Genomic DNA, 25425 nt, shown 5'->3' with positions numbered 1-25425 from the left:
GCTGTGCTGAGTAGCTGGAAATGGTCGATTCACCTAACTGCTGTAGTCTCCATTCTGTTACTGCAGATAAGTTATACGGTACAGACAATACTGTGAATCTGCCCTCTGATATGAAGGGAATCTCATTTCCAGCCATGCTTAGCATCTGCCAGTCTTTTGACTTTGCTAGAGACTGAAGGTGCTAAGCATCTCTGAAGACTTTGAGGCACTTCTTGTAAATCTTTGCTCAACGAAATGTTTTCTTTACCCTTACCAGAATTTTTGCAATATTGCCATATTATTGCCTTGTCAAGAACTGTCTAAAACTATAGAATTTCATAAGAGGAAACAAAAGAAACAGGATAATGGCAAACATATGGCAAGAGAGGTGGTAATGAAATGGTAAGCTAGTCTGGTAATACTATGGGAGTCACAGAGCTTTGCTTTGATTTGTCTGTAACGTGACAACTGCTATAGCAACCAAATACAAAATTAAAACTTCTCCCAGTATTTGCCCAATCAGATTTCTTAGTGAGCTACCTCATTTCAGTATTTTTATCATTGTGCAATAGAAATTAATTCCTGGGGAAAGAGAGGCCTTGTTATTTCAGTGTAATTATACGTTTTGCTTTTTTTGCCTCATGATTCCTCTTTGAAGCATCTGGGCTTCCATTAATGAAAATAAATGTTGTATGCTTGATGCCTAGATGCTGGGCATGAGCACTTGTTTTCTGTGGATTTCACATTCAGTGCATTTTAGTCTTGCCAGTATAATACTTCTTTTATACATAAAGAGTTCCTTTGAGAATCACCAAATTTCTCTGCAATCTGTCCCCAGTTACATAATCATTTCATTTTTGAACAAAATTAATTGAAAAGAGCAGACTTGATATGCAGAAGAGTAAGTTGCCCTTCTGCATTTTTGTGGCGGCTTATTTTCCTATGGACTTTTATTGGCTTGTAGGTATGTCTCCATTTTCACCCAGCAGGCCTTTGTGCTGGATATATGTCATCTTCCAAAATGTGTTATTATGTAAGCTTAGAAGCAGTTGTACTCATCCGTGCCAGACAGTGGTTGTCATCTGAGTTTCAAACTATTGCCAGACATCGGATGCAGGCCAAAGAAGGACAAACCAAAGGAAAGAGTGTTTGTGGGCCTGGGTTGTTTCTTCTTTTTCCTCCCCATGTGATCCATAATGTTACCATCCAATTACCAGAGCATTACCAAACCTTGGATTTTGGTAAGGGGAAGGTTGACTTATGTCATCTTTAAACAGGAATGACTTTTTTCTCTCTCTTCCTCAGGATGCTGGTGGTCAGCAGATTGGTTTTCTGCTGGGAAGCTGTGGTATTGCTTTGGCCCTCACCACTGAAGTTTGTCTGAAAGGGCTTCCAAAAACCCAAAATGGAGAAATTGTGCAGTTTAAAGGTTAGATCAGTTATATACTTGCTTTGATTGTAGTTTTGCTATAGCTGAACTGTCTGAAAGTAGTTGTCAGAGGTCTGAATGCATTTTGGGGGGGGGCAAAGGGAGCAACTTTTCTGATAGCACCGCTTGACTGTTGTAGGTTTTATGCATATGGTGTAGATTGATCCATTTGTCTGACAGAATTGCTTTGGTGTTCTGGAAGTCACGATGAATCCACCTTACAAGACAGGGTTGTCCTCAGATCCCTTCAGTGGCATTTGGCAGGTTCAAAAGCAGTTTTATTAATGCTACAACAAGCTATGTTTAGAAATACTGCAGGGATCTTTCCTGAGTAGAGGAAGTACCTTGTTGCCCAGTGAACTCCCTGATGAGAAACGAGATGAACCTTCTGGCTAGTAGCTTGGCTTGGATTGGTATTTTGCTTGTGTAACTGAACTTGGACAATTGATGGGGTTTTAGTGTATTCTTGCAGAATATAAATCCCTCAATAAATAAACTGATATTAATATTCCACTTTAATTTTGGCTCTAGGTTGGCCCAGACTCAAATGGGTTGTGACAGATTCAAAATATCTTTCCAAATCTCCCAAGGACTGGCAGCCCAACATCTCAGCTGCAGGAACTGAGCCAGCATATATTGAGGTAAGTAGTGAATGGGGAATAGAAAGTAGTTTCTGTGAGCCGAATGTAATGTTCTAATCACTGGAGAGATAATACTTCTGCCTTACTACCTTAAACTTCCCAGTTTCTGGCCGCTGAAACAAGTCTTTCACTGTGTACAACCTGCTGTGAAGCTTATTTTAGTTTTGAATATCTTTGTGGCCTTGAGCGCTGCTCAAAATGAATTGGAGAGCACTGTTCTTGTTCCAGAAAGCTAGTAATTGAGACAACTGAGCTCTTGGAGATAATGTACTTGATAACACAGTTTTCTGAAACTACTTAAGCCAACAGCATTTTGAATTTTCTGTTCTTCCTAGCAGAGCTTATTTTCATTTGTACACCTCAGTAAGGCAACTTCTAGGAATTGCAGTGGTTTAAGTAGTAACAGTAATTTGGCTATACTTATGGGAGCAGGAAGAGATGTTGCAAGAAGCAGTAACAGGGAAATAAACCCACACACATTCAATTGTCATCTTTCTCTCACATCTCTCTGGAGTTATCTGAACATGTTTGCTACCTGAATAACTATCTTGTCAGTAGTGAACCTTGCTGATACCTTTCTACAAGCAGGTACTTTTTTGAGTATGTCTTAGCAGCTTTAGAGAAACAAAACTTTATTTAATGTGGATTCTGTGATTTAATTTCCTTCATATGTGGCATCCAGAGTCACACCCTGACTTTTTTTCCTCTTCTGTAGTACAAGACAAGCAAAGAGGGAAGTGTTATGGGTGTTACGGTGTCTCGAATTGCCATGCTGTCTCACTGTCAAGCCTTGTCTCAGGCCTGCAACTATTCTGAAGGTACGTGATGTCACAGAAATATCAAAGGAATGAAGGTTCAGCGACATCATTTTCAGTGATTGCCTCTCATATTTTTAACAGCTGTCTATGAGTAACCAATACACAATAGTATCTACTTTAAAAAAAGGTAAAGAAAAAGTAAAAGAAAAAGCTGCAGATTAATTCTCCCCCAAAAGTGAAGACTATCTGTAATCTTTTCCATCCAAAACTACATCAGTTTCATTACCATAGTGAAGAGGAGTAAAAAGTGGGATTTGCATCGTGTCTAGAAAGTTAACAAGTCTGTTCTGATGAATCAAAAAGGGAGCAGATGAATCAGAGTGAGGCATTTTCCAATGAGCTTGGGTCTCCCTCTCACTGTACTGATCACCCATTAAAATGTACCTCCAAACTCCTGTTCTTGATAGTGTGTGTAAATATTAAAGTACCTCTTGCATAAACTGGTTCCATACTAGTCGCATGAGGCTTTTTGGCTAACCCAGAAATGGAGATTGGAAATTGCTGGTGGGAGTACAGAGAGTTCTGCTATAGGATATGGTTTTAGTCTGGTCTGCCTTGTAAATCAAGCTAATTTATATATCCATGACTGAAACTTTATTTTTAGAGCTGTATGTCATAGTACTTTGAAATGCAGAGTTTGTCTTTTGGAATCCATCACTTTAATTTCCATTGCTTCTGGGAGTCAGTGCTTGAATGATGTTCTCTACTCCCTTCCCCTGCTACTGCTCATGCATAATGAGGTTAAGACCCTTTCTGTTCTACTGATGTACATTACAGGCTGGAATGTAATTTTCTTGCAACTTTCTGGGATGTGTTCCTTCTCTTAAATTGATGTTCAGTTGCGTTATTTTGCCTAACAAGGAGCTCTGACTAGTAAAACGTATAATCAGACAAACAAGGCTCTGCACTTGCTTGCTCTATGTGTACCTCTTGGAGCAGATCTGACAGATTCAAATGACAGTTTCAAACGTATGCAGATTCTAGCATAAATAATGGTCACAGCTGTCCTGGAACATTTCACTTCAAAACTACAACTTTCTTCTCCCAGGTGAAACGATAGTGAATGTTTTGGATTTTAAGAAGGATGCAGGGTTGTGGCATGGCATTCTAACGGTGAGTTGAACCTGTAAAGACTTTCTGAAGCATTTCATAACTCTTTATAATTGCAGCATTTGAGGACATGGTTGAGGACCATTACCTATTAAGTCAACCATTTCTCTCCCTGCTAGATCTGCAGTTCTCTGGAGGAAGTGTGGAATCATCCTCAGTAAACTTATGTGAATTCATGGTGGGGTAGGAGTTGATGGGGAGTGAGGGTGACTCCTGTTTCTGCGTCATAATAGGTTTTGTGAGCCCTTTTCTAAAAATCTTTTTTCTGCTTTTCAGAATGTAATGAACAAACTGCATACTGTCAGTGTGCCCTATTCTGTGATGAAAACCTGTCCGCTGTCATGGGTGCAGAGAGTTCATGCCCACAAAGGTAACTGTGGGCTTTAGCTTGAAGTTCTCAGGATAAATGAGCACGGGGCAATTAATTGAGGCTTGCTTGCTTTTGTGAGAATTTTCTCCTTTAGGAGTGTTGGAGTGTGTATTCATGTGAAGATGACTCATGGAAAGCTTTTATTTGTCCTTATTTGGTTTTTTTGTGTTGGTTTGCAGCAAAAGTTGCTTTAGTCAAGTGTCGAGACTTGCACTGGGCCATGATGGCCCATCGAGACCAAAGAGACGTCAGTTTGAGTTCTCTACGCATGCTGATTGTAACTGATGGTGCAAATCCTTGTGAGTATGCGCATCCTGCTGTTTTCAGGAGAGAGGGTTCTCAGCTAGTTGTCTCACAGGCTCAAGCTTAGCTCCTTTTGTAGATACTTCTGAGAAGATTTCAGTTAGGGCAGCTGTCTAGTAACACAGAGCTGTGGATTGTGGTACTTGAGCACCAGGGCAAGGAGTTTTCTGTGCTTTCATCCTTTGAGTATGAGTAGTGAAAGATACTGCAAAGTAAGAAACAGGAGAGTTGAATGGGGAGCTCTTGTGTGTAAAACGGAAATCTGGTCAACACAGTGAGATTAGTTTTAAATTGCTAATGGGGGATAAGGTAAAGGCTTTTAAGAAGAACTTTGGAGGGGAAAAAATCCCCAGAAAAATCTGCAAGGAATGCTGTTAGTGAAAAGGCTTAAAGAATGTTTGTCTAGATGGCACCAACTGGAAGGGATGCTTGGAATACCATTAGACCTGTTTTGATTATGCACACTGCATGGAAACAGACCCTACACACACTAATTTTTGGAGGTTTGGAAAGTATTTTAAGCCTATTGTACCGTGAGCATGTAACAACTCTGAAGCAAACTGGGGGAGAAAAGCAGACTTGTTCAAGAGAATACGCCTGTTCCCAAGTCACATTTAGTAGGCACTTAAGCTTCTCCGTGGCTGCTGTCTTGGAAGATGCTACCTGGAGTTTTTAGAAGTGATACAGTATATATACTCTGCAGATACACTGCACTTATTTCTAGGTTATTTTACAGGCAAGTTTAAAAATGAAATTATGTAAAGTCATAGTGGCATATTTTCTTTCTTTCCAGGGTCTGTTTCCTCATGTGATGCCTTCCTGAGCTTGTTTCAGAGCCATGGGCTTAAACCAGAGGCAATTTGTCCATGTGCCACATCTCCAGAAGCAATGACTATTGCAATACGGAGGTAATGGGCATACAGCATTGCAGTCTGTTTGCTAGATTAAGTGATCCAGGCTGAAGTTTGTTCACACATCAGTTGGTCATAGTTGACTTAAGCATGTAATAAGCTCCGCTGACATTTACTGTGCGTGCTCAGGTATTCAAGTTGTTAAACAATTCTCCTAAGATACGAGTGCTTTTTTTTTCCTTTAAGATGTGTGACAGCTCAACAGTGCCTGTAAGAACTGTACACTGCTTTTTCTTACTCTTGATTTACACAGCTAGTGTGGTATTCTTGAATCTGAGATTAAATTTGGTATCACTTTGGACAGTCTTTTTCATAGTCTGTTTCTGTCCATTGCTGCCTTCTGTAATAAATAGCCCTGTAACCATCTGGCCTGGGAGCTAGTGTTTAACATGGGGTAAGCTGAAGAGCTGGAAGAAGAGTTGCACTTGCCCAAGAATACAGTTTCTTATTGATCAATGTGGCTCTTCTGGGAGGCAGTCTCTACTGTCATCTCACAGTTTTAAATTTTTTGTGCAAAGAAAAGACACTGAAATATGCATATTTCTGTTGCTGTGATATCTTCATCTGAGTCTAATAATAGCCTGTATGCCTGATTTAGTGTATTCTTTTTGTGTCCTTCAAAGGCCTGGGGTCCCTGGGGCACCTTTGCCTGGAAGAGCCATCCTGTCCATGAACGGGCTGAGTTTTGGTGTGATTCGTGTCAACACTGAAGATAAAAACTCTGCTCTCACTGTCCAGGATGTCGGCCATGTGATGCCAGGAGGTAAAAATGTGTCTCCTATAAGACCTTTTTGTGAATGGTCTGGAATGTTTTAGAAAAAGAACCAGTAAATGTTCTCTCCCATATTCACCCTGAGCGTTGGGGGAGGTTAGGCAGTCCCCATACTGTGTTGTCATATCTGTCACGGTTAAATGTGTCAGTTCTTGTACAAGGCAAATTTTGGGGACTATTTTAACAATGCGTAATTTGTCCTAGGAATGATGTGTATAGTGAAACCTGATGGACCACCTCAGCTCTGTAAAACAGATGAGATTGGTGAAATCTGTGTTAGCTCCAGAGCAGGAGGAATGATGTATTACGGGTTGGCAGGGGTGACAAAGAATACATTTGAGGTATGTATAGTAGAATGCGTCTTTCCCTGTTTTCTGTGTAGAACCGATAGCCTTGTATAATCTCTTGGTTTTGTAACTTAAGTGTTAATGTTGTTTTTTAAAAAGATACCCTGAAAAACTCCTTACAGTTAGAAGTATTCAGCATTCCCCTTTCATAAAGATCTCCCACACTGCTAAAACGATGACTGTACCAAGAATTCCCTCCCCTTCTCCTCATCACTTCACTCGCATGTAGTGCAATTCTTGATGTGAGGAATGTTTTTCTATCCTCAGGCAAATCCACTTTGCCTCCAATGTCCTCCCTTCTGTTGCAGGTTATCCCTGTGAATTCGGCTGGCTCTCCAGTGGGTGATGTGCCATTTGTCCGTTCTGGCTTGCTGGGTTTTGTTGGACCTGTACGTAATACAGTTTTTGAGCTTGTATTGCTGTATTCTTTTGTTCGTGCTAGTAGCCTTCAATATTTAAAGAAAAGCATTTGGGTACAGAAGTATGTGTAAGGATAGCTTGCTGTCGATAAGGTAGTTGAGAGTTAATGGGTTTGCCTGAGCCAGTAGGAACCCTTGCTTTTCCAGCATGTTATCATTACAGTGCCTTACTGCGTTGCTTGTTACATTTTGAGATTGCCAATTCTTCTAAAACCAAGTGTAAGAAGCTTTTTGTATGGCAGTTCTGCTATGCGTGCTGGAGTGTCTTGTCTCACTGAGTGGCTAGGATGCTTCTCCTGGTTTAGTCATAAATGATGTAATTCAAAGAGAAAGAAAACGTCTCTTATGCAAATTCCATTGATCTAGCTATAGTTATGAAATACGCAAGTCATCAAAGACATTTGAATATCTGCTTTATGTAAGTTACTCACAGATACCTTTTTATCTTTCAGGGCAGTTTGGTGTTTGTGGTTGGAAAAATGGATGGATTGCTGACAGTTAGCGGACGTAGACATAATGCCGATGACATTGTAGCAACTGGATTGGCAGTAGAGTCAATAAAAACAGTTTACAGAGGAAGGTTAGCAAAATAATCCTTGCCCCTCCCCGTAAGTTTCTGCATGTAATATAGTGAAACAGGATCTTTAGTATGATCTTCGATTTCTCTTCAGTAACTGGTTTGTTTGTGTAGCTGAGTTAAAGTAAATACGGTTTTGGTTTAGACAGTAATTGGCCTGATCCTGCCCAACACAGGTCTGTTTTCCCCACTGTCTGTCTGGCTTTTCATCAAGTCTGTGTACTTTAGGGGAAGGAATCAAGTAACAAGATAAGTCAGCCACATGGAGGATTTAATTCTCTGTCTCTGTAGAATTTACTTTTAAGCCTCTGTAGTACTTAGCTGCTGGCTGATGCTCTGCAGCAAGGAAGAATTTCATTAATGTCCAAAGATACTTAATTTTATTTAGCAGTTGTGGACATATTTTTCTAGATCCTCAGGCAGGGTTGGAGCTCATGTCTCTAAGACTTAACAGGAGATTTTAAGCTGCCCAACATCATGTAGATACTTTTAAAGCTTTTATTGCATTGGTGATTTGCCACAGGTTGGAACAGAAATGCGATAGCAGGTTGAGAGGACAGGGGACTATGCTATGTAGAAATTTCATCAGAAGGTGGAATTAATTCCTTACATACTTCACAAAGTCTTTCCTTTTTGACTCAATTTTAATTGTCTAATGTTTTTTCTCTATCTTTGCCCCATGGGGTTTTTTTGAGTTCTGTCTTTAGTGTGTTTCCTTGGCTTCCTATTCCCAAGGAGTAAAACTGGAATTTGTGCCAATATGGCTCTCCCCTTTTCCTTAGGATTGCTGTGTTCTCAGTATCTGTCTTCTATGATGAGAGGATTGTGGTGGTTGCAGAGCAGAGGCCAGATGCCTCTGAAGAGGACAGTTTTCAGTGGATGAGTCGAGTGTTGCAGGTAAGCCCACTTACGTAGGTGGATGAGGTGAGTTTGTGCAGTTTTTCAGTGTGTGGGCAGATCAGAGGCCATCAGCATGCCCCAGATGGAAAGAGCACAGGCTCATGATCCCTCTTGGCACAAGGTATTTTTACAGGGTCACAAGCTGGGTACATCTGCTGCGTACAAGCTGTTCTGTTGTGTCCTGAAGGTCCTCGGAAAGCGGCTGCAACACTGAGTAGTGTAGGCTCTGACAAAGTGGTCAGCATTATGCTAGCAAGATGACTGTGTAGAGAAACACAGTTGCCTGTCAGCACTGCAAAGCAGACCCAGTGCTCAAGCTTAGGAGCTCTGCCTTTAGTCTTGGACCATGCTGGTGCTCAAAATTATGCTTTAAAGCCGCCCTTATCTTTGGAGTTGCATTTTCAGCAGGGAGACAGTAAGCAGAGAAAGGTTAAAACAGCTGAATGAGTGTAGTCCTAAGAAAGTAGAATGAGTAGAAAATACTTACCTTGAGAGCTACCTGCATTGCATGTATGTCATTCCTTGGAATGATGTTTCAGGTTGTGAAGTATGCAAACTGGGGAGAAAAATCAGGGAAGTATCTGGTGGTCTGAATAAACGTATTAGATGCCTAAATGCTGAGGTGGACAAAAGGGAACAGAGTGTGATGGTTCAGAGGAGACAGATGGATAAAACCCTGAGATCAAAATCATATGATTCATCAAGCAACTGTGTATGTTTTGGGATTTTGGTCATGAAAGATTTAAAAATGGATTTCTTGTATATGAAATGGACTGTAAAGGCAGGGATGCTAACAAGCACTGAACTCTTACCATAGGGCTTGCTGATGTTACAGGGGTGAAATGGAATGATATTGACTGACTTGCTCCTCCAGTACCTTATAAATGCAGGGATTTGTCTTGCAGTATGTCAGTCCAGCCAGTAACGGTAGAATGTCTTCAGTAGTACCAAGAGTTCAAGTGACCATCTTTTCTTTCTCTAGGCAATTGACAGCATTCACCAAGTGGGTGTATACTGCCTTGCTCTTGTGCCAGCCAATACATTGCCAAAAACTCCATTGGGAGGGATCCATATCTCTCAAACTAAACAGCACTTTCTGGAGGGCTCTCTGCATCCGTGCAACATCCTCATGTGCCCGCACACATGTGTGACAAACTTGCCAAAACCCAGGCAGAAACAACCAGGTAACATGAACCCCTTTTGTTTAATGTTAGTAAACTGAAGTTGGCTACCTCAGACCTAGGAAGCTGAGTGATGCCTCCGACACTGAGTGTCCTTCTTGCTGGGGATCAGAGCTTGTCTTGTGGCCTGTGGCTGAGGTGTGTTTGAGGCCTCTCTTTGCATGTGTCAGTCAGGAATTTTGATTCCTACCTTTGAACTCGTTGGGATTCTCTCTACTGATGAATAGGAGACAAGCCTTCTGAACTCCGTCAGTGAGCTTTCATTGCCTCTCTTCTTGCATTCATGCCCAGGAGCAGTGGGATCCTACAGAGAATCTTTGTACCTTTGCTTTCCTGCAGATTGTAGTTCTAGGCAGCTCCTTCCTCTTTGCATTAAAAATCTGCGTTTCATGTGGCTGTTCTTTATCAACAGGGGTTGGCCCTGCCTCTGTGATGGTGGGGAACCTGGTTGCTGGGAAGCGTATTGCTCAAGCCTCTGGAAGAGATCTTGGTCAAATAGAAGACAATGATTTAGTTAAAAAGGTAAATCAGTATTTGTTACAGCTAGAGAATGGGAAAGAATTTACCTTACAGCTGGATGCAAAGCAGCAATGTGAAGCACTTAAGTACTGCCTCTGAAGTAGAAGCACTAGTATTTAATTACTGCCTCTCTCTTTCAGCACCAGTTCCTGACAGAGGTATTACAGTGGAGAGCTCAAGCAACTCCTGACCACCCACTCTTCCTTTTATTAAATGCCAAGGTACAGTCAGTGCTGAGCTGTTGTTTTTTTTAAGGTCCACAGCATGTTATTCAGCGCAAGTTTGAGACTGTCTTTAAAATCTTTTGCCCACTCCAGTGTCCTCTATTTAGTCTCTGTATTGGATTATGCCCATAGATTTGTAACTTAAAATTTGAACCTTTGAACCTATAGGTCACTTCATCTAATTGACTGTCATGGTTCAATGCTTCATTTTAAAACTGAGCGTGTTTGTAGGTCCCACTGGTTCCTGTATCATTTAATGGTGTATCCCTGTTGAGTATATTCTGGCAAGGTTCTGGTGCAAGAAGACCTGAACTGACTCCCTGGAAGGTAGAATTTTCTAGAGCAGATCTAACTCCATCTCTTATCTTTTTGATATTGTAGTGGATAATTGGCTCAATGAATGCCAGCAGCCTATAGGTATAGATAACTAGTAGCTATAGACTGACGCTAGCAAGCAAGTTGGGGGTTTTTTTGGTTTGGGGGTTTTTTTTTTGTTTTTTTTTTTGCAGCGGCCATTTTACTGACACGTGTGTTGTGCCAGGCCCTGTTTAGAACATTTTTGTCTCCTTTCAAGGGAACCACTGTGTGCACAGCCACCTGCCTTCAGTTGCACAAAAAGGCTGAGAGAATTGCATCAGTTCTGTGTGACAAAGGACATCTCAATGCAGGAGACAATGTGGTGCTTCTTTATCCTCCTGGTAAGCAAGTTTTAATAATGACTGCATCCCACTGTACAAATGCAGCATGGTCTGTCTTTGAAATCTCATTGAGATCTGGAAGTATAGGAGAGATCATTGAAACAGCAATGCCTTAAGGACTGCATAACTCAATGATCTAGTTTTGACTCCGGAGAGGGCTGTCCTAATGTCTTGCAATTGCAGTATCAGGACTCAAACTTTGTTTCTCTAGAGTTTTGGAAAAGCCAATTTGTACCTTCTTACTGCTGGCTAGATCTTGCTGTGTCATCAAAGACTTCTGTGGTTATCAAAGATCCTCTGGTATGATATGTTCACTACAAGGTTATTAGAAACTTGTGACCGCACTGCATGTGCTTGAGAATTGTGCTAGTCACCCTACCAGAGACTCCTCAGCTCCTGGTCTACGCAGATCTTGTTTGTCCGAAGTCACATTGCCAGTTGGCAGCTTTTCATCCAGGGAGAGCATGTAGTTTGCCATGAGAAATGGCAGGGTGGCTGCTGGTAGAGACTGGTGCCATCACCTTCAGCTGTGCAGAAAATGGGCGCTTTCTCTGAGACTGTTGGGTGCCTTTTCTACAGCAGTAGACTGGGAACAGTGGGAAGTGCAGTCTTGCCTGCTGTGGCCAGTAGCACACAGCTTTATCACTTGGCGTGTGTAAGATGCTCACTGCTAGTGAGAGGTGTTCTCTGGCGTGTGTACTTCTTGCCCTGCCGGAGAATTCTCTTTGTCCTGACTGACTTTTGAGTCATTTGGCACTTGGGACATTCTTTTCCTGTAAGATGGATACGGTTTTGTGTGTGGTCAGTCTTCTCTACTTTCCCAGTCCCCTATCCCAAGCTTTCTTAGCTTCCTTGTTGTTTTCCCCGCGGTGTTTGGACTGCTTATGTTGCACATCTGTGCTGTGGAAGTGACTAGTGTGTGTACTTTCCTCTAATGGAAATTGTAACCGATGCTTGGCGAAAAAGTACTTGGGGGGGAAAGGCTGGTGTCACCAGGGTGTCCATCCACCAGTGTCCTACACTACAGCCTATCGTGTCCTTGCAGGCATTGAGCTAATCACCGCATTCTATGGCTGTTTGTATGCTGGCTGCATCCCTGTGACCGTGAGACCACCTCATGCTCAGAGCCTCGCTGCTACGCTGCCCACTGTGCGAATGATCGTGGAAGTGAGTAACGGGGCTGTAGCTGAGAGCATGGCTGGAGCACTGTTGCTTCAGCTTCTCAGACTTGAGTGGTTAACACAGCTGTCCACGCTCCCATGCTGTTTACGTGACAGCAGTGACTGAAGCACATCTTATAACTGAAGGACAGTGGTTTTGTTCATAAAATGCAAGAGCCACCTGTCTTTATGTGGCAAGACGAATTGCTGTAAAACAGGTGGTTTCTGAGAGATACTAACATGCGATGTTACTGCCTAAAATTTTGCATTGACGCTCCTTACTGCTGGGCAAGTGCAAATCCTGCTATTAGTTACTTTCCAAGCCCAGTAACCAGGAAAGGACCATGGCGGGAAAAGCTAGATGGAGACTGTGTAATGTTCTCACCTGCTTGAAAAGTCCCGACATGGTTATTTGCACTTTAGTCTGCATTTGGGGTTTTAGTGAAGGAAGAGTAGAGAGCAGTGTGTTGCAAAAGCCAAAGAAATGAATGCAATTTTGCTGGGGGAAGCTGGCTACAGATGGTAAAATACACTCTCTGAACATCAAATCTTGCAATGACAGTGCCACTGGGACATGCTTTTGTCTTTCTTTTTTTTTGGTAAGTATTTATCTTTTTAGGTCAGCAAAGCTGCCTGTATTCTCACAACCCAGACCTTGATGAGACTACTGAAATCCAGAGAGGCAGCTGCTGCTGTAGATGTGAAAACCTGGCCAACCATCATTGACACAGGTGTGGTCCATGGGCTAAAAGACTTTTTGAAGTTCTGCGTAGGGGTTACCATTGACTTCCAAAGGGACTGTCCCACATTTCAGCTGCTAACTGGATGGCTCTTAAGAATTTGAATATTCAGAAAAACTATCCAAGATATAAGCTAGGTCTGACCTTGTTTAGTGACATCTCTTCGGCATTTGTTGGGCTATGTGTGGAAAGTAATTTTACTGAAAAGCCATGTTGCAGGCAACTGTTAATTTCCTTAAGACAAGAGCGAGTTGGTCTTTTCTCCCTTTTCTTGAAAATAAATAACTTTCTACATGGGAACTTTGGCAAGAGTCTTGTCATATAGTAGTCTGTCTCTTTTCGAAAGAGAATTAATAGAAAGTGTTATGGTCCATCTCGGGCTTCTTGAAAGTTGTGTTCTCCTTTCAAATACCCGTTCAGTAATCAAAAATTAACCATGTTTGTTCCTTTCTTGTACAGATGACTTGCCCAGGAAGCGGCTGTCTCAGATCTATAAGCCACCTACGCCTGAAATGTTAGCATATCTAGATTTTAGTGTTTCCACAACAGGCATGCTTACAGGAGTAAAGGTACAGTAAAATGTTTTCAGAAGGTGGGTTTTTTGGTGTCTTGTCTTTTGCTGATATTCTGAACCACCTCTCCCCTTGACCTCCACCTCCACCAAAGCTGGGTCTTGTAGCTTAAATAAAGACCACGCTTTTCTTCTGAGCTGTGGATTTGCTGCAGACAATGCCGTGTGGCTAGGAAGACAGGCCTCCACAGTGGGCATCAGGAATTCTGCTGCTGCCTCCCACTGGAGAGCTGCCGGTTAGGAGAGCAGTAAGCAATGCGAGTAGCATAGCTGTGAGCTTCTGCTTTCCCCCCACCAAAAGCAGAACAGGAATGCAGTTGACAAAGAGGAGGATAAGAAACTAAAAAATGAAAACCTTAGACTGTCATTAATGACCAGCTGTGTTTGGACTCTGAGGCGCCTAAAGCTTTTAATCATTAGCTATTGATATCGCTATTTCTGGTTTACTATGGCTCAGAGGGTTCTGCAATGCTCTGCCTCTGCGATGGAAGTTAAGGGAAGAGAAAACATAGTTTCTGGAGAAGTGTTACGAAGGCAAACCTGTCTTTATTCTTATCCACCTGTCTTGAGAAGTCCTATTTTGATGTCCTTGAATTTCAGCACAGTTTCTCTGTCTCTTGTGTTGCAGATGTCCCACGCAGCAGTGAGTGGCCTTTGCAGGGCAATCAAGCTTCAATGTGAGCTCTACTCCTCTCGGCAGATTGCAATTTGTCTTGACCCCTATTGTGGACTAGGTTTTGTGCTCTGGTGCCTTTGCAGGTATGACTTTTGAGGGGGAAAAGGAAAAGATTAACTCTTGGCTGGTTATAAATGGGAAATGGCAGTCCACATCTTTATCTGGTGTAATTACAGACAGATTATGTTGACATTACCAAAATGACTGTTTTTCTGTAAGGGGAGAATTGGTCATTGAACTGACAATAATATGTTCCCTTTTCCTGCAGATTAGCAAGATGTTATCCTATCTTGATTATGCGTTTTTGTGCTGCCAAATATTACTGGCTCCAAAACGTTTCTCTTGCCTTTCTTCCTTGATTATATGTTGCAGTAAGGCAGTTTTCGTTCTGTAAACTGTGTGGTTGAGCCAGTTCTCTTCCTTCACTCTGACAGTGTGTGTGCACATTTGTGTATGTATAAATTGTTATTCTTGTACAGTAAGCTGTATTTTTAAAACAATGTTGCTACAGAAGGTGGGCATTGGAGCTATTATCAGTTTGCCTCAGATGCAGTCCCACAGCCTGCTTTTGGCCTAGCAGGAATGTAACACGAAAATACAGTAAATATTAATTTAAAGATAACTACATGCTACACAAAAATATTTTCTTCCTTAATGTTCTTCACAGTGTGTATTCTGGACACCAGTCAATATTAATTCCTCCTATGGAGCTGGAATCCAATCTTTTTCTCTGGTTATCTACTGTCAGCCAGTATAAAATAAGGGACACTTTCTGTTCCTATTCAGTCATGGAACTGTGCACAAAGGGACTTGGAAACCAAGTTGAAATGTTAAAGGTAAGAAATGTTTCCTGAACGTTATGTTACATAATGGTAGTAAAGCAAAGCAATATGATTGTTAAATACAGCAGTTTTCCTATTGCACAAGTGTCCAGTCCACAGCTTGCTCAAAAAGCAAAAGCAACAAAAAATGTTTGCAGCTCTAGGAAATTAAAAGGATGGAAATTGAGTAGGGTGTAGGTAGCACGTTGCCAGTGAGTGTCAGGGACTGCTGGGCAAACCCTGAGGAGAGGATGCCAGCAGCAGGATGCTATGCAGAAGAATTGCTTATATAACAGTCTGCAGTGAAGGCTCAGACCAGCACATGATGTAAAGCACACGTTAGGCAATTTGCTAAATAGAGGTGTTTTCTCCTTGGAGATGAGAGGAAGGAAAAAAAATAGCTACAATAAAATGCTTGAGCTGACTTTTTGCATGGGGTTTACTGAAATAGTGTACTCAATCTATGAGATTAAGGATCAGTCTTGTTCTGTTGGTGGCATAGAGTTCTGAAGGTGTCTGCTTTGGGGTGTGTCACCAGTTAAACAGCATAATGCACAGATTTGAACAACTGGCTAGTGCTGTTCAGTGCATTTATGATCATGTCTAGAAATAATAATGGATTCTGGTCCCAGTTTTGTTGAAGCCTCAGTGTAATCCCAGTAAATGACTTTACTCTCACTTGGTTTGCTTACCATCTATATAAATAGTGAATAACAGATGTAATCTTAGCTGAAAAGCACTGCAGAAGCATGTGATGCTATGTTCTGTAGCAGAGGAAGAAGCACTGTTAATGCATATTTTGTTGTAGCGGTATTTCTAGGCTCTGGTCAGACACATTTTATAATTACACACAGAAGGTGAAAAGAGGAAATAACTTGAACAAAAGAACAGGGTTTGTCCTGCATTTCCCGAGTAATTTCCAGGGATAAAAAGCAAATGTCACTTCTTGTGAGGGGCCAGATCTTGGTGCAGTGTGGCAGAGGTAATTAACACATACAGTCCTTTGCACTCATTTGTGGTTTTGACAGGCACGAGGAATTAATCTGTCCTGTGTCCGGACTTGTGTGGTCGTTGCAGAGGAACGGCCACGAGTTTCTCTCACTCATTCCTTCTCCAAGCTCTTCAAAGACATTGGCCTGTCGCCTCGTGCCGTAAGCACCACCTTTGGATCAAGAGTCAACGTTGCTATCTGTTTACAGGTAACGTGAGTGCTTTCTAGTGCAGGTGGTGTCACTGGCATCGGATTTCCAGATTCAGCTGTATTCTGAATCAGCAAGCTTCCTAATCTGCACATGCTTCTGCCCAACATCTGCTTTGTAGAGAACAGCTGGCACAAGATTTAAGCAGCTTCTTTTGTTTTCAACTGCCAGATTCTATCACAGATGCTCAAAACAACTGAAACATGACATTAGAGAACTGTTTATTTCCATGTAAACAATGACTAGTTGCACTAGTTGCCCCAGGGCTGATAGCTGAGAGTGCCTGGGCTGTCTCCATAGCAGCTCTCCCCTCCCCAGAGATGCATCCCACACTGGTGTTACACTCGGCTTAGAAAATAGCCTGTTTACTGAAGTGTTTCCTTAGTGCAACTGCAAATGTGGGGAAATGTGAATATGAATCTTGCTGCCAGTAAGAAGCTCCTGGAAACATTTATGAGCTCAGGCAGAAATTACCCTGACTTCTGTAGATACGTTAATTTTTTTTAAAATGTTAACCCTTCAGGGAACATCTGGGCCTGATCCCACCACGGTGTATGTAGATCTGAAATCCTTGAGACATGACAGGTACAGTAAGTTTACTTAAACTTCTTTAATAACTCTATATAAGATGTTGTAATGGTACTGAGCTATCACCTCTCAGTAGATTTCAGCTCTTTTTTTTCCTGACAATGTTTTCTTTACCTTCAGAGTACGTCTAGTGGAAAGGGGAGCTCCACAAAGCCTGCTACTTTCAGAATCTGGGAAGGTAATTTCATGTTACTACCTAGAGTGCACACAGCATCTGATGACCAGACTTTTTTTTTATGCCCCTTATGATGTAGATGCATAGCTAGGAAAGGTACTCTTGTGGCACAGCATGGGAAGAAGTGATAGTTGGTTACACTGTTCCTCTGGAAAGTTAGTTTCATTTATAATAAAGCATCTGTTAATTTAGGAGTATGTTTTGCTGAAACAATTGGGAGAATTGGTTCTGTTTACAGCAAATGAACCATATCAAAAGTGTCTGCTGTCATATCCTTGAAATCAGCATGCGTCTGAGATTTACTGTAGCTCTTACTCCCTTCTTTAAATGGATTAACAAAAAAGATGTTTCCCAGTAGTTTTTAACATTGAATTCTTCAAAGTCGAGGTCTGTCAATATTTACAAGCCTAGAGAGCCTTGCTTATGTAGTTTGAGTCACAAAATACATTCATACAGTTAGCATACTTCAGTGTACATGTCCTAGCATGTTTTATACCTGTTTGTAATTTCTATGGGTGAAATCATGCCTTTCCGGAGGTAAATGAACAGCCTTTGTATTTCAGTTGTGCATGAAGATAATTCATATATGGATTACATGTTCTTTCTTGTGATCTTTAGATTTTACCTGGAGTCAAAGTAGTCATTGTTAATCCTGAGACAAAAGGGCCTCTGGGAGATTCTCATCTTGGGGAGGTAAGCACAGATTTCGCTATTTGGGTAGCTTCTCCTGTTGTCTGCTTCTTGAGCTATATTCTCTCTGTTTGATTATGTAAGTTGCTGGGTGACAGTTTGTGAGTGGTAATACTTGCAGGCCTTTTTAAGCTGAATTCTTGCTGGAGTGTTCAGAATTTGGGTGTGTTATTTTACTGTCAAGTTTAAAGAAAAAGAAAGCCTACTAGAAAGGAAGGCTTACTCCACTCTAAATCTTGCATAACTAGCTTCCAAATAATCTAATTTACATTTTGCTTTCCTTATCTTGATTACACACCAGTATATTTGATCTGTGTTGATAGATTATTATTAATTTTTGGACTTCATATGTTATAAAAATCCGTAGTTTATTTACTCAGTTAATCCTCAGCTTACAGTTATTAGGAGAGTAGATCTGCAAAATGCATTTTTAAGATTCTATAGGATATTTGGAGGTTTGAGCTAAGTGCAAAACATAAAGTGTTTGGATGTGGAATATCTTAGATAAAAAGAGAACCTTCTTATTACAGTTTATTACCTGCTTCATTTTAATACTCAACAGATGCTCTGGTTTTGTAGTGTGTGGATCTGACTGTTTTTCCACTTCCTGTACAGATTTGGGTTAATAGTCCACACACGGCCAGCGGCTACTATACCATCTATGACAATGAAACCCTTCAAGCTGATCATTTCAACACTCGTCTGAGCTTTGGCGATGCTGCTCAGACACTTTGGGCTCGGACTGGATACCTTGGTTTTGTTCGTCGGACAGAGCTCACAGCTGCCAGTGGAGGTATGGCAGAAATTAGTCTTTATCTTTTAAACGAAGATGAAGAGTTTTCTTTCGTACTATGCAGCGAATAAGTCCTGATCTGTGTGTCTGGATACAAGAGACACTTTGTTTTATCTAAATTCCATTTATTGTCTGCCATTTTCTGCTTTCACAGTATGCATACACTTCCATTTCCGATCTCTCCTCTCTAGAGCGCCATGATGCACTGTATGTTGTTGGAGCACTGGATGAAACTTTGGAACTGAGGGGACTGCGTTACCATCCAATTGATATTGAGACTTCTGTATCTCGAACACACAGAAGCATCGCTGAATGGTAAAACAGCTGAGAAAAATGAGTTCATCCTAACCTAGCTGAAATGTAGCAATGTTTATGCAAAGATGCAGGGTTTAATAGAAAAAAATAGGCAAATTCAGATACTTTTTTTTGTTACCATCAGCAAGTAATGCACCTCATTTCCCATCTGTAGATCAGAATAATACTGGGCTGGCTGACTGACTCAATGTTTTCTCACAAGCTTTAATTCAAAATAGAAATGATGATTTCCTGCTTTGTGGTGTAAAGAACCATTTATATTTGAGTCAGTGAAAGCAGCATTTAGGTCATATGTCACACTAGGTAGTACTGAGATATGTTTGAACCGATCTTTGACACGTCGGGACTAGGTCTTTTTGGAGTTAGGTCGCTTGCAAATGCAGCTCAAAGCAGGTGGTAAACTCCAACTAAGGATAAAGAATTGTAAACTTTGGATCTTTGTTTTTGTGAAAATAACCTGGGTTTGTTTGGTTTTTTTTCTTTTTTTAGTGCTGTATTCACATGGACCAACTTGCTCGTGGTTGTTGTGGAGCTGTGTGGCTGTGAACAGGAAGCCCTGGATTTAGTTCCTCTAGTTACAAACGTGGTCCTGGAAGAACATTATCTAATTGTGGGAGTGGTGGTGGTAGTGGATCCTGGAGTTATTCCTATCAATTCCAGAGGAGAGAAACAACGAATGCATCTCCGCGACAGTTTTCTAGCTGATCAGTTAGACCCCATATATGTAGCCTATAACATGTAACGTGTATGGGGGAAGTGATGTTCAGAAACTTTGCGGGACCACTAAATGACAAAGGGTGGTTAAAGAAATGAAGCTGGTGAAAATTACTAATACTTGATATAAAGTTTGAGATTGCTGCCATATTCCCTTCATCTCACCCTGTGGTATTAAGATCACGTTAACTACCAACGGACAAAAGGAAATGTGGTAGACAATGGAAAACATTTGTAACAGTTTACTGAAATATTAGCTTTATAGAAAATGCAAAGTTGACAAGTGTGTGAGCCTCAAAATTCCTAAGGCCTTTACAGTAGTGTTACTTTTTTCACCTGTTGTACATATTTGTATTTTTATCTAATACTGTTTTAGGATTCTATAAGGGGAGGGTTTATTTAGTTAAGATAATAAACTATTAAGAAAAGGGTCATCAGAGTTCTGCAGTTCCCTACTATATAATGTACTTTGCATCTGTACTGTAGCTATTCATTCCATGGGATCACACAACTTATTTAAAATTGTGCCATGACCAAATCAATAACTTACGGAATCTAAGAGTTACTTATTCATATAGATATTTCTTGAATTTAAAAAGAATTTTGCCTATATTTTAAATATGTAAATATTATTATACATAATTCACTTAGATAGAAAATTAACTTGGATAATGATGACAGCTGAAGGTAGAAATGTTTAAGGACAAGTAACTTTTGTGGTCCTTAGCATAATCACATTTGGTTAGACAACTAATGTGAGATACACACATCTTTCACAAGTTTTCTTATTTCAGTATGTAGTCTTTTATTGCTGGCCAGAAGTGTGTCATAGCATGTAGAAACCTATGATTTTAGGGCACATCTTTCTCAAAGAGGCTGAATTTGAGCAGTAACATGGAATTTGGTAGAAATCGCAGTGCAAGTCCAAAATGCATAACTGAAATGATGCACCTAAGTGACAGCCTCTGCCTCCACCCTCTGTGACACCTTGTGTTTAAAGGGAAAAAAAATTCCTTTAGATTCACACACAGTTAAATTCACTGTTTGTGCAATTCAGTCATCATTCCATTCAGTTCCCTCTTGGTAGAGCAAGAAATATTGTAAATAGGCTTTAATGTAAACTGGAAGGCAACAACTCAAGTTTTCCTCAAAGCATTGACTAGAAAGAATTAGATAATTCTGGATTTTAAGCTGAATGCCATTTTTCTTTTACAGGAGGAGGCACAAAAATGAGACAGAGCAATTCTGGTAAACACATCGTTAAATAACTTTGTGAAAATTAATATCCCAGCCTTCAAAATACTGTGTCAGTTTGCACCTTAGTAAATGTAAAGAAACAGAAGCCTTAGAGTAGTGGGGTGTAAGCTCTTACTGTTAGGAAGCAATTGCACACCGGGCTGAGGGAGAGACGGTGTTTAAACTTTGACCCAAAATTACCTTTCTTTCCTCTAATACTTAATCTTTTAAGAACAATTAAATTCCTGTGGATGTTAGGAAAACATGATTTTGGAAGCAATGAAAACTGATACCAGATACTGCAACAGGGGTTTTTTGAGTCAAATGTGGTATGCAGCGTAAAGAAACTTGTTGTTAAAGTGTTCCAGATTACCTCATTCAACAGTTTTTAAAAGGTTTATAGTATGAACTCTGAAGATCCTGTGGCAGTAATCAGAGCAGAACCCAGTGTATCTGTAAGCAAACCCCAGTTTTGTCCTTGAAAAACTCCTGATGTATTCTGTTAGTTCTTCACTGAAGACAGGAGTATTAAAATTTAGATATGAAGTTCTGAGTGATATTTTTGAAAAACATTTGGTGGGGGAATAGAATTAGAAACTGGAAGTTATTATGGCAAGTCTAGACTTAAGAGTTCTTTGCAAACGCTTCAGTTTACAGATGCACACTTCTGAACAATTTCTTTTTTTGTATCTACCGCAGTAGTAAGACAACACCGCAGATGAAATTTTCATGGTATTGTGCTGCTGCCTGGGTGTGAAAGGTTGCTCTGTTAGCAGTAGGGATACTCTCTGGTTTCTTAAGATGCGTGTCCTAAAATCCCTGTGCATGAAGTCTTTAATATATTTAGTTTTAACAAATTGGCCACAAAGTGAGGAAAGTGACAGGCGTAACTGTGACTAATACAGTTGGTACTGCAACTTATTTAGGGTGTAAAGTGCACAAAAGTTGTTCTCCCTCTTCAGCCAGCAAAGTCTTGTTATTATGTGTTATGCATCACTTTATTTTTTATGTTTTCTCGCACAGCAAAGTGACTTGCAGTACAGCTTCACTTTATTGCCCATTTCAGAAAAAATTCTGATGCTCTCAACCTTTTTCTTACTCAAATTAAAGCTTTAGCTAAATTGTTTCCAAATACTTTATTTGTCCATTGAAGTGGATTTTAAGTACAGTTCTAGGATTGTCTTTTATTTTTACTTGTGATTTTTCAGAAATAAAAAATGCATGCATTAATTTGATCAAAGATTCCCAGTATGTGACAGACTGACTTTCTGAAATGGCATTTTTGAATGGCATACTGAATTATTTTAATTTTTTTTTCCTTGGTTTTTATTTGGCTAGGTATTGATAGTTTCTTATGGTTTGGGGTTTTATCTTGCAAGCTTACTGTGTACTCTTAATCTTTATTCTGGCATGTTATGTTTCTCTGTGTTGGAGAACTGTAAGTTTACAGTCCTGCCCATAGAATGAGATAACATTCCATTCTTGATCGCCAGTAAGTGACATATAGCAGCTGGCCAGTTTTGACTTTATTGTATGCTTTTGTCCATGTTTGGCACAGTGAAAAGCAATGTACTGGAGAGGAGGAGGTATGGAGCTGTGAATCTGGAAACACTGATTTCTAACTCCAGCTCTGCTAATGACTTGCCACGAGGCCTTCCACAGGTCATTTCACTCCTTCAGTTTCTTCCTCTGTAGATGAGGATATTATCTAATCCTTACAACATCCCTGTGAGGTAACTAACTGTACAGCACTAAGTGCTAAGTATTTTTCATTGCTAGCCTCTTTGAGGTTGGGGTCACTGATAAATGATTATTTGGGTGTCGTGGGAAGGCTGTCAAAAGATGTGACCGTTTTGCTTTACAACGGTTGCTTGGTATCTTTCCATACAAGAACAGACTGAGATACTAAACTTCAGAAAATTGGCAGGGCTACTCATGTTGCATGCTCAGGTTCAGAGTCGGATGCTTTTCCATAACTGCTGAATCAAGCATTGAGTCCCAAGAAGCAGACTCTCCATGCCAGTTTAACTTTGCAGCGTATCCAGTTGCAGAAGGCAAATTATTTCCTACTGTTGTCCATCAGATTCTAAGCTAACAGCTGCAGTGGAACTTAAAAAACTAGGAATTCTTAACACTTTGAACTAAAATATTTTGTATGTATTACTGTCAATGAATATTCCCTAAGCAAAATATGTGGGTACAGGTAATTTCAAGTCCTGTTTTGTTAAAATTTGCACTGCATTTCTGATTTAAATACATGTAATTAAGATGTGTCATACTAACTGTCCTAAAAATAAGGTTGTAAAAACGAGATAAATTTTAGCCCTAGATGCAATTTTTCTTTAATTTCTGTCAAACTATTTACCATTGTCAAATTCAGCATTATGTAATTATGTATAAAGTTTTTATTTATTTAAAATTAGATTAGATATTCATTTTTAAATTTAACATCTGGCTGGACAGTGTTCCATTAACGCATTGATTGTGTTTCCTTTGTCTTGTGTTAATAAATATTGATGCCTGATTGCTTGCTTAGTTCTTAGTCCACTGTTTCTCCGAAGGATTTTTTTTATTTATTTATTTTTTTTAAGGAAGCAAACGTGGGTTAGCATTTATCCTGGTGAGAGGGAGAACTCGTAAGTATTTTTGCAAATACGTTACGTCACTTGTATCTAGAAATGTATGAGACCTGAAGCTGTGAAGAGCTGAGCTCCCTGCTCTGCCAGGGCTGGACAGAAGTTGTCTTGTACCTACAGCAGTAGGCCATTTAGCTTTTGAAATCAGTTGTTGTAACTGAGCTCACTTGCCGAGGATGAATTAGATGCAGTTTTAAGCATGACCTACCTATAGTTAAGATTCTACTGTAGTATTAAATATTCTTTATTCAGTTTCTGGTTAGGATTCAGGACTGGTGTGTTTCATTTTGAACTGGAATTCAGTGACAGATGTATAGACTCTTAAACCTTTGCAATTCCCAGCAAGACGCGAGGGGTTTTGTCCTCTGGAGAGCTAAAGCAACTGTGTAAGGCTTTGTATGACCCGATGAAATAGAAGCTGTGGTGGCATTTGAGATTTAAAACGGGATAATCTCTGCTGTCCAGAACTAACCATGGAGGCTTTATGAAGATTCATTTTAAATATTCATAAATGTTCAGATGCAGTTTAGCACCAGTGAGGATGCAATTAATACTGTAATCTAACACCCGCTCCCATCTGTGCGTGTACCTGTTAATGGTTGTATGTTTCTGGGTAAGACTATACTTAAGACACATTATTTCCTACAAATGACGAGTAGCAATTTTACTGTGGTTTCTTTTGAAAACATTTCATTTTCAGTAAATCTTGCCTGTATTTTAAAATTATTTGCTTAATATTGGGAAAACATCTTTAAAAAAAAAACCAACAATTGAGTGATCAAATTTCCCAGGTGTCTGAAGATTCTTGTTCTTGTTGTCACAGCTCCAGCCCAGGCACGTTCTCTGGTATCGTAACTTTATATAGTGTGAGCTTAATACTAATTGGGCAAGTAAAACTGTGTAATTCTCAGGAAGAGAAACCTGGAGAATGTTGAAGCTTTTCAGCAGTGGCTGCGGAAGGCATTGTCAGGGCAATAGAAGGCATACTCGGGATTTACTGCAAATACATCGTTCATCTGCTAACGTTGATTAGTTAGAGATGAAGTGCTCGGTAAACCACATCACAACTAGGGGCATTTCAGGAAAGTAAAACTAAAAGAAAACAAACGGTGAAAACTGCAAACAAAATAATTCAAGAGTTAATGTAGCAGCAAAAAAAAAAAAAAAGGCAAGTATATTACACTAAAGCTTTAGTCAAAACCCTTTCTAGTGTATTTTGCACTTTGTGTTAGGATAACAGCCAGGAGATGTGAAAAATCATAGGAAAGGCTTCCGTTGGCGATAACCTCGAGTTGCAGCGTTTTACAGGGAATACTAAATCTCATTACTGTGCTGCTGCTTCCAATCTTTGTTAACTTTAAATTCAGAGAAAAAAAATAACCAGTCCCGCCCTGCCTGCCTGCGAGGAATTGTAGCCAAAATCCTTCCTGCTCCTTTTACATGTTTGACCTTTGTTTAGTCTAAAGCAGTCGCTGTGCAATGCCTGAAATTCCTTTTCACTAATACAGCTGTTCTAAAGATTAAAAATAAAAGCAAAGCAGCTAGAGGTGACGGAACAACCCTCGCGCCCCTGCGCTGGAAGGCCAGAACGGGCGTTTTGCGGGCGTGAAAGCCAACCCCGCTCCGCTTTCGCTACCGTTTAGCGCTTCCTTTTACGCGTGGCTGTGTACACCCGTGCCTCGGTTGAGGATAAAGGGAAATATTGTGTTTTTTTCTTGCGGGCGAGGGCTCTTCTCGCCCGGCCGGGCCGAGGCCGCGGCCTGCGCGCTCGGGCTCTATGCCGCGGCCACCTTCCCGCCCTGGGGCCCGGCAGCGGCGCTCTACCGCCGCCTCTCTATGATACCCCTCGTTTGGAAACCGCCGGGTGGAGGCGGCGCCAGAGCGGGCGCTCTAGCCTCCTCCTCCGGGGCTCC

General features: G+C 40.7%; 1 protein-coding gene across 8 annotated transcripts in view; it reads left to right on the top strand.

Moving 5' to 3' along the window:
* Positions 1-23411, top strand: part of DIP2B (disco interacting protein 2 homolog B) — a 70298-nt gene extending 46887 nt beyond the window's left edge. For 4 of the 8 annotated variants that reach the window (XM_052809837.1, XM_052809838.1, XM_052809835.1 and 1 more), the window contains 29 exons: positions 1285-1408; positions 1940-2049; positions 2765-2867; positions 3916-3980; positions 4254-4347; positions 4527-4646; positions 5444-5558; positions 6185-6324; positions 6538-6674; positions 6989-7069; positions 7552-7679; positions 8459-8573; positions 9559-9760; positions 10170-10279; positions 10417-10497; positions 10732-10827; positions 11075-11198; positions 12244-12365; positions 12978-13089; positions 13558-13667; positions 14298-14428; positions 15013-15181; positions 16195-16365; positions 16889-16950; positions 17074-17131; positions 17747-17821; positions 18434-18611; positions 18803-18926; positions 19416-23411. In XM_052809837.1, coding sequence (XP_052665797.1) covers positions 1285-1408; positions 1940-2049; positions 2765-2867; positions 3916-3980; positions 4254-4347; positions 4527-4646; positions 5444-5558; positions 6185-6324; positions 6538-6674; positions 6989-7069; positions 7552-7679; positions 8459-8573; positions 9559-9760; positions 10170-10279; positions 10417-10497; positions 10732-10827; positions 11075-11198; positions 12244-12365; positions 12978-13089; positions 13558-13667; positions 14298-14428; positions 15013-15181; positions 16195-16365; positions 16889-16950; positions 17074-17131; positions 17747-17821; positions 18434-18611; positions 18803-18926; positions 19416-19668 — 3510 coding nt within the window. In that variant the 3' untranslated portion in view covers positions 19669-23411. Of the gene's footprint in view, positions 1-1284; positions 1409-1939; positions 2050-2764; positions 2868-3915; positions 3981-4253; positions 4348-4526; positions 4647-5443; positions 5559-6184; positions 6325-6537; positions 6675-6988; positions 7070-7551; positions 7680-8458; positions 8574-9558; positions 9761-10169; positions 10280-10416; positions 10498-10731; positions 10828-11074; positions 11199-12243; positions 12366-12962; positions 13090-13557; positions 13668-14297; positions 14429-15012; positions 15182-16194; positions 16366-16888; positions 16951-17073; positions 17132-17746; positions 17822-18433; positions 18612-18802; positions 18927-19415 lie in introns of those variants that run through there. The other 4 variants (XM_052809836.1, XR_008238502.1, XR_008238503.1 and 1 more) reach the window with 4 other exon arrangements.
* Positions 23412-25425: the final 2014 nt, after the last annotated feature.

The sequence above is a fragment of the Harpia harpyja genome, chromosome 15, assembly GCF_026419915.1.
Source record: "Harpia harpyja isolate bHarHar1 chromosome 15, bHarHar1 primary haplotype, whole genome shotgun sequence".
Classification (NCBI taxonomy): domain Eukaryota; kingdom Metazoa; phylum Chordata; class Aves; order Accipitriformes; family Accipitridae; genus Harpia; species Harpia harpyja.
The sequence above is the reverse complement of the archived record's forward strand: the minus strand, read 5'-3'. Positions and strand labels throughout refer to the sequence as shown.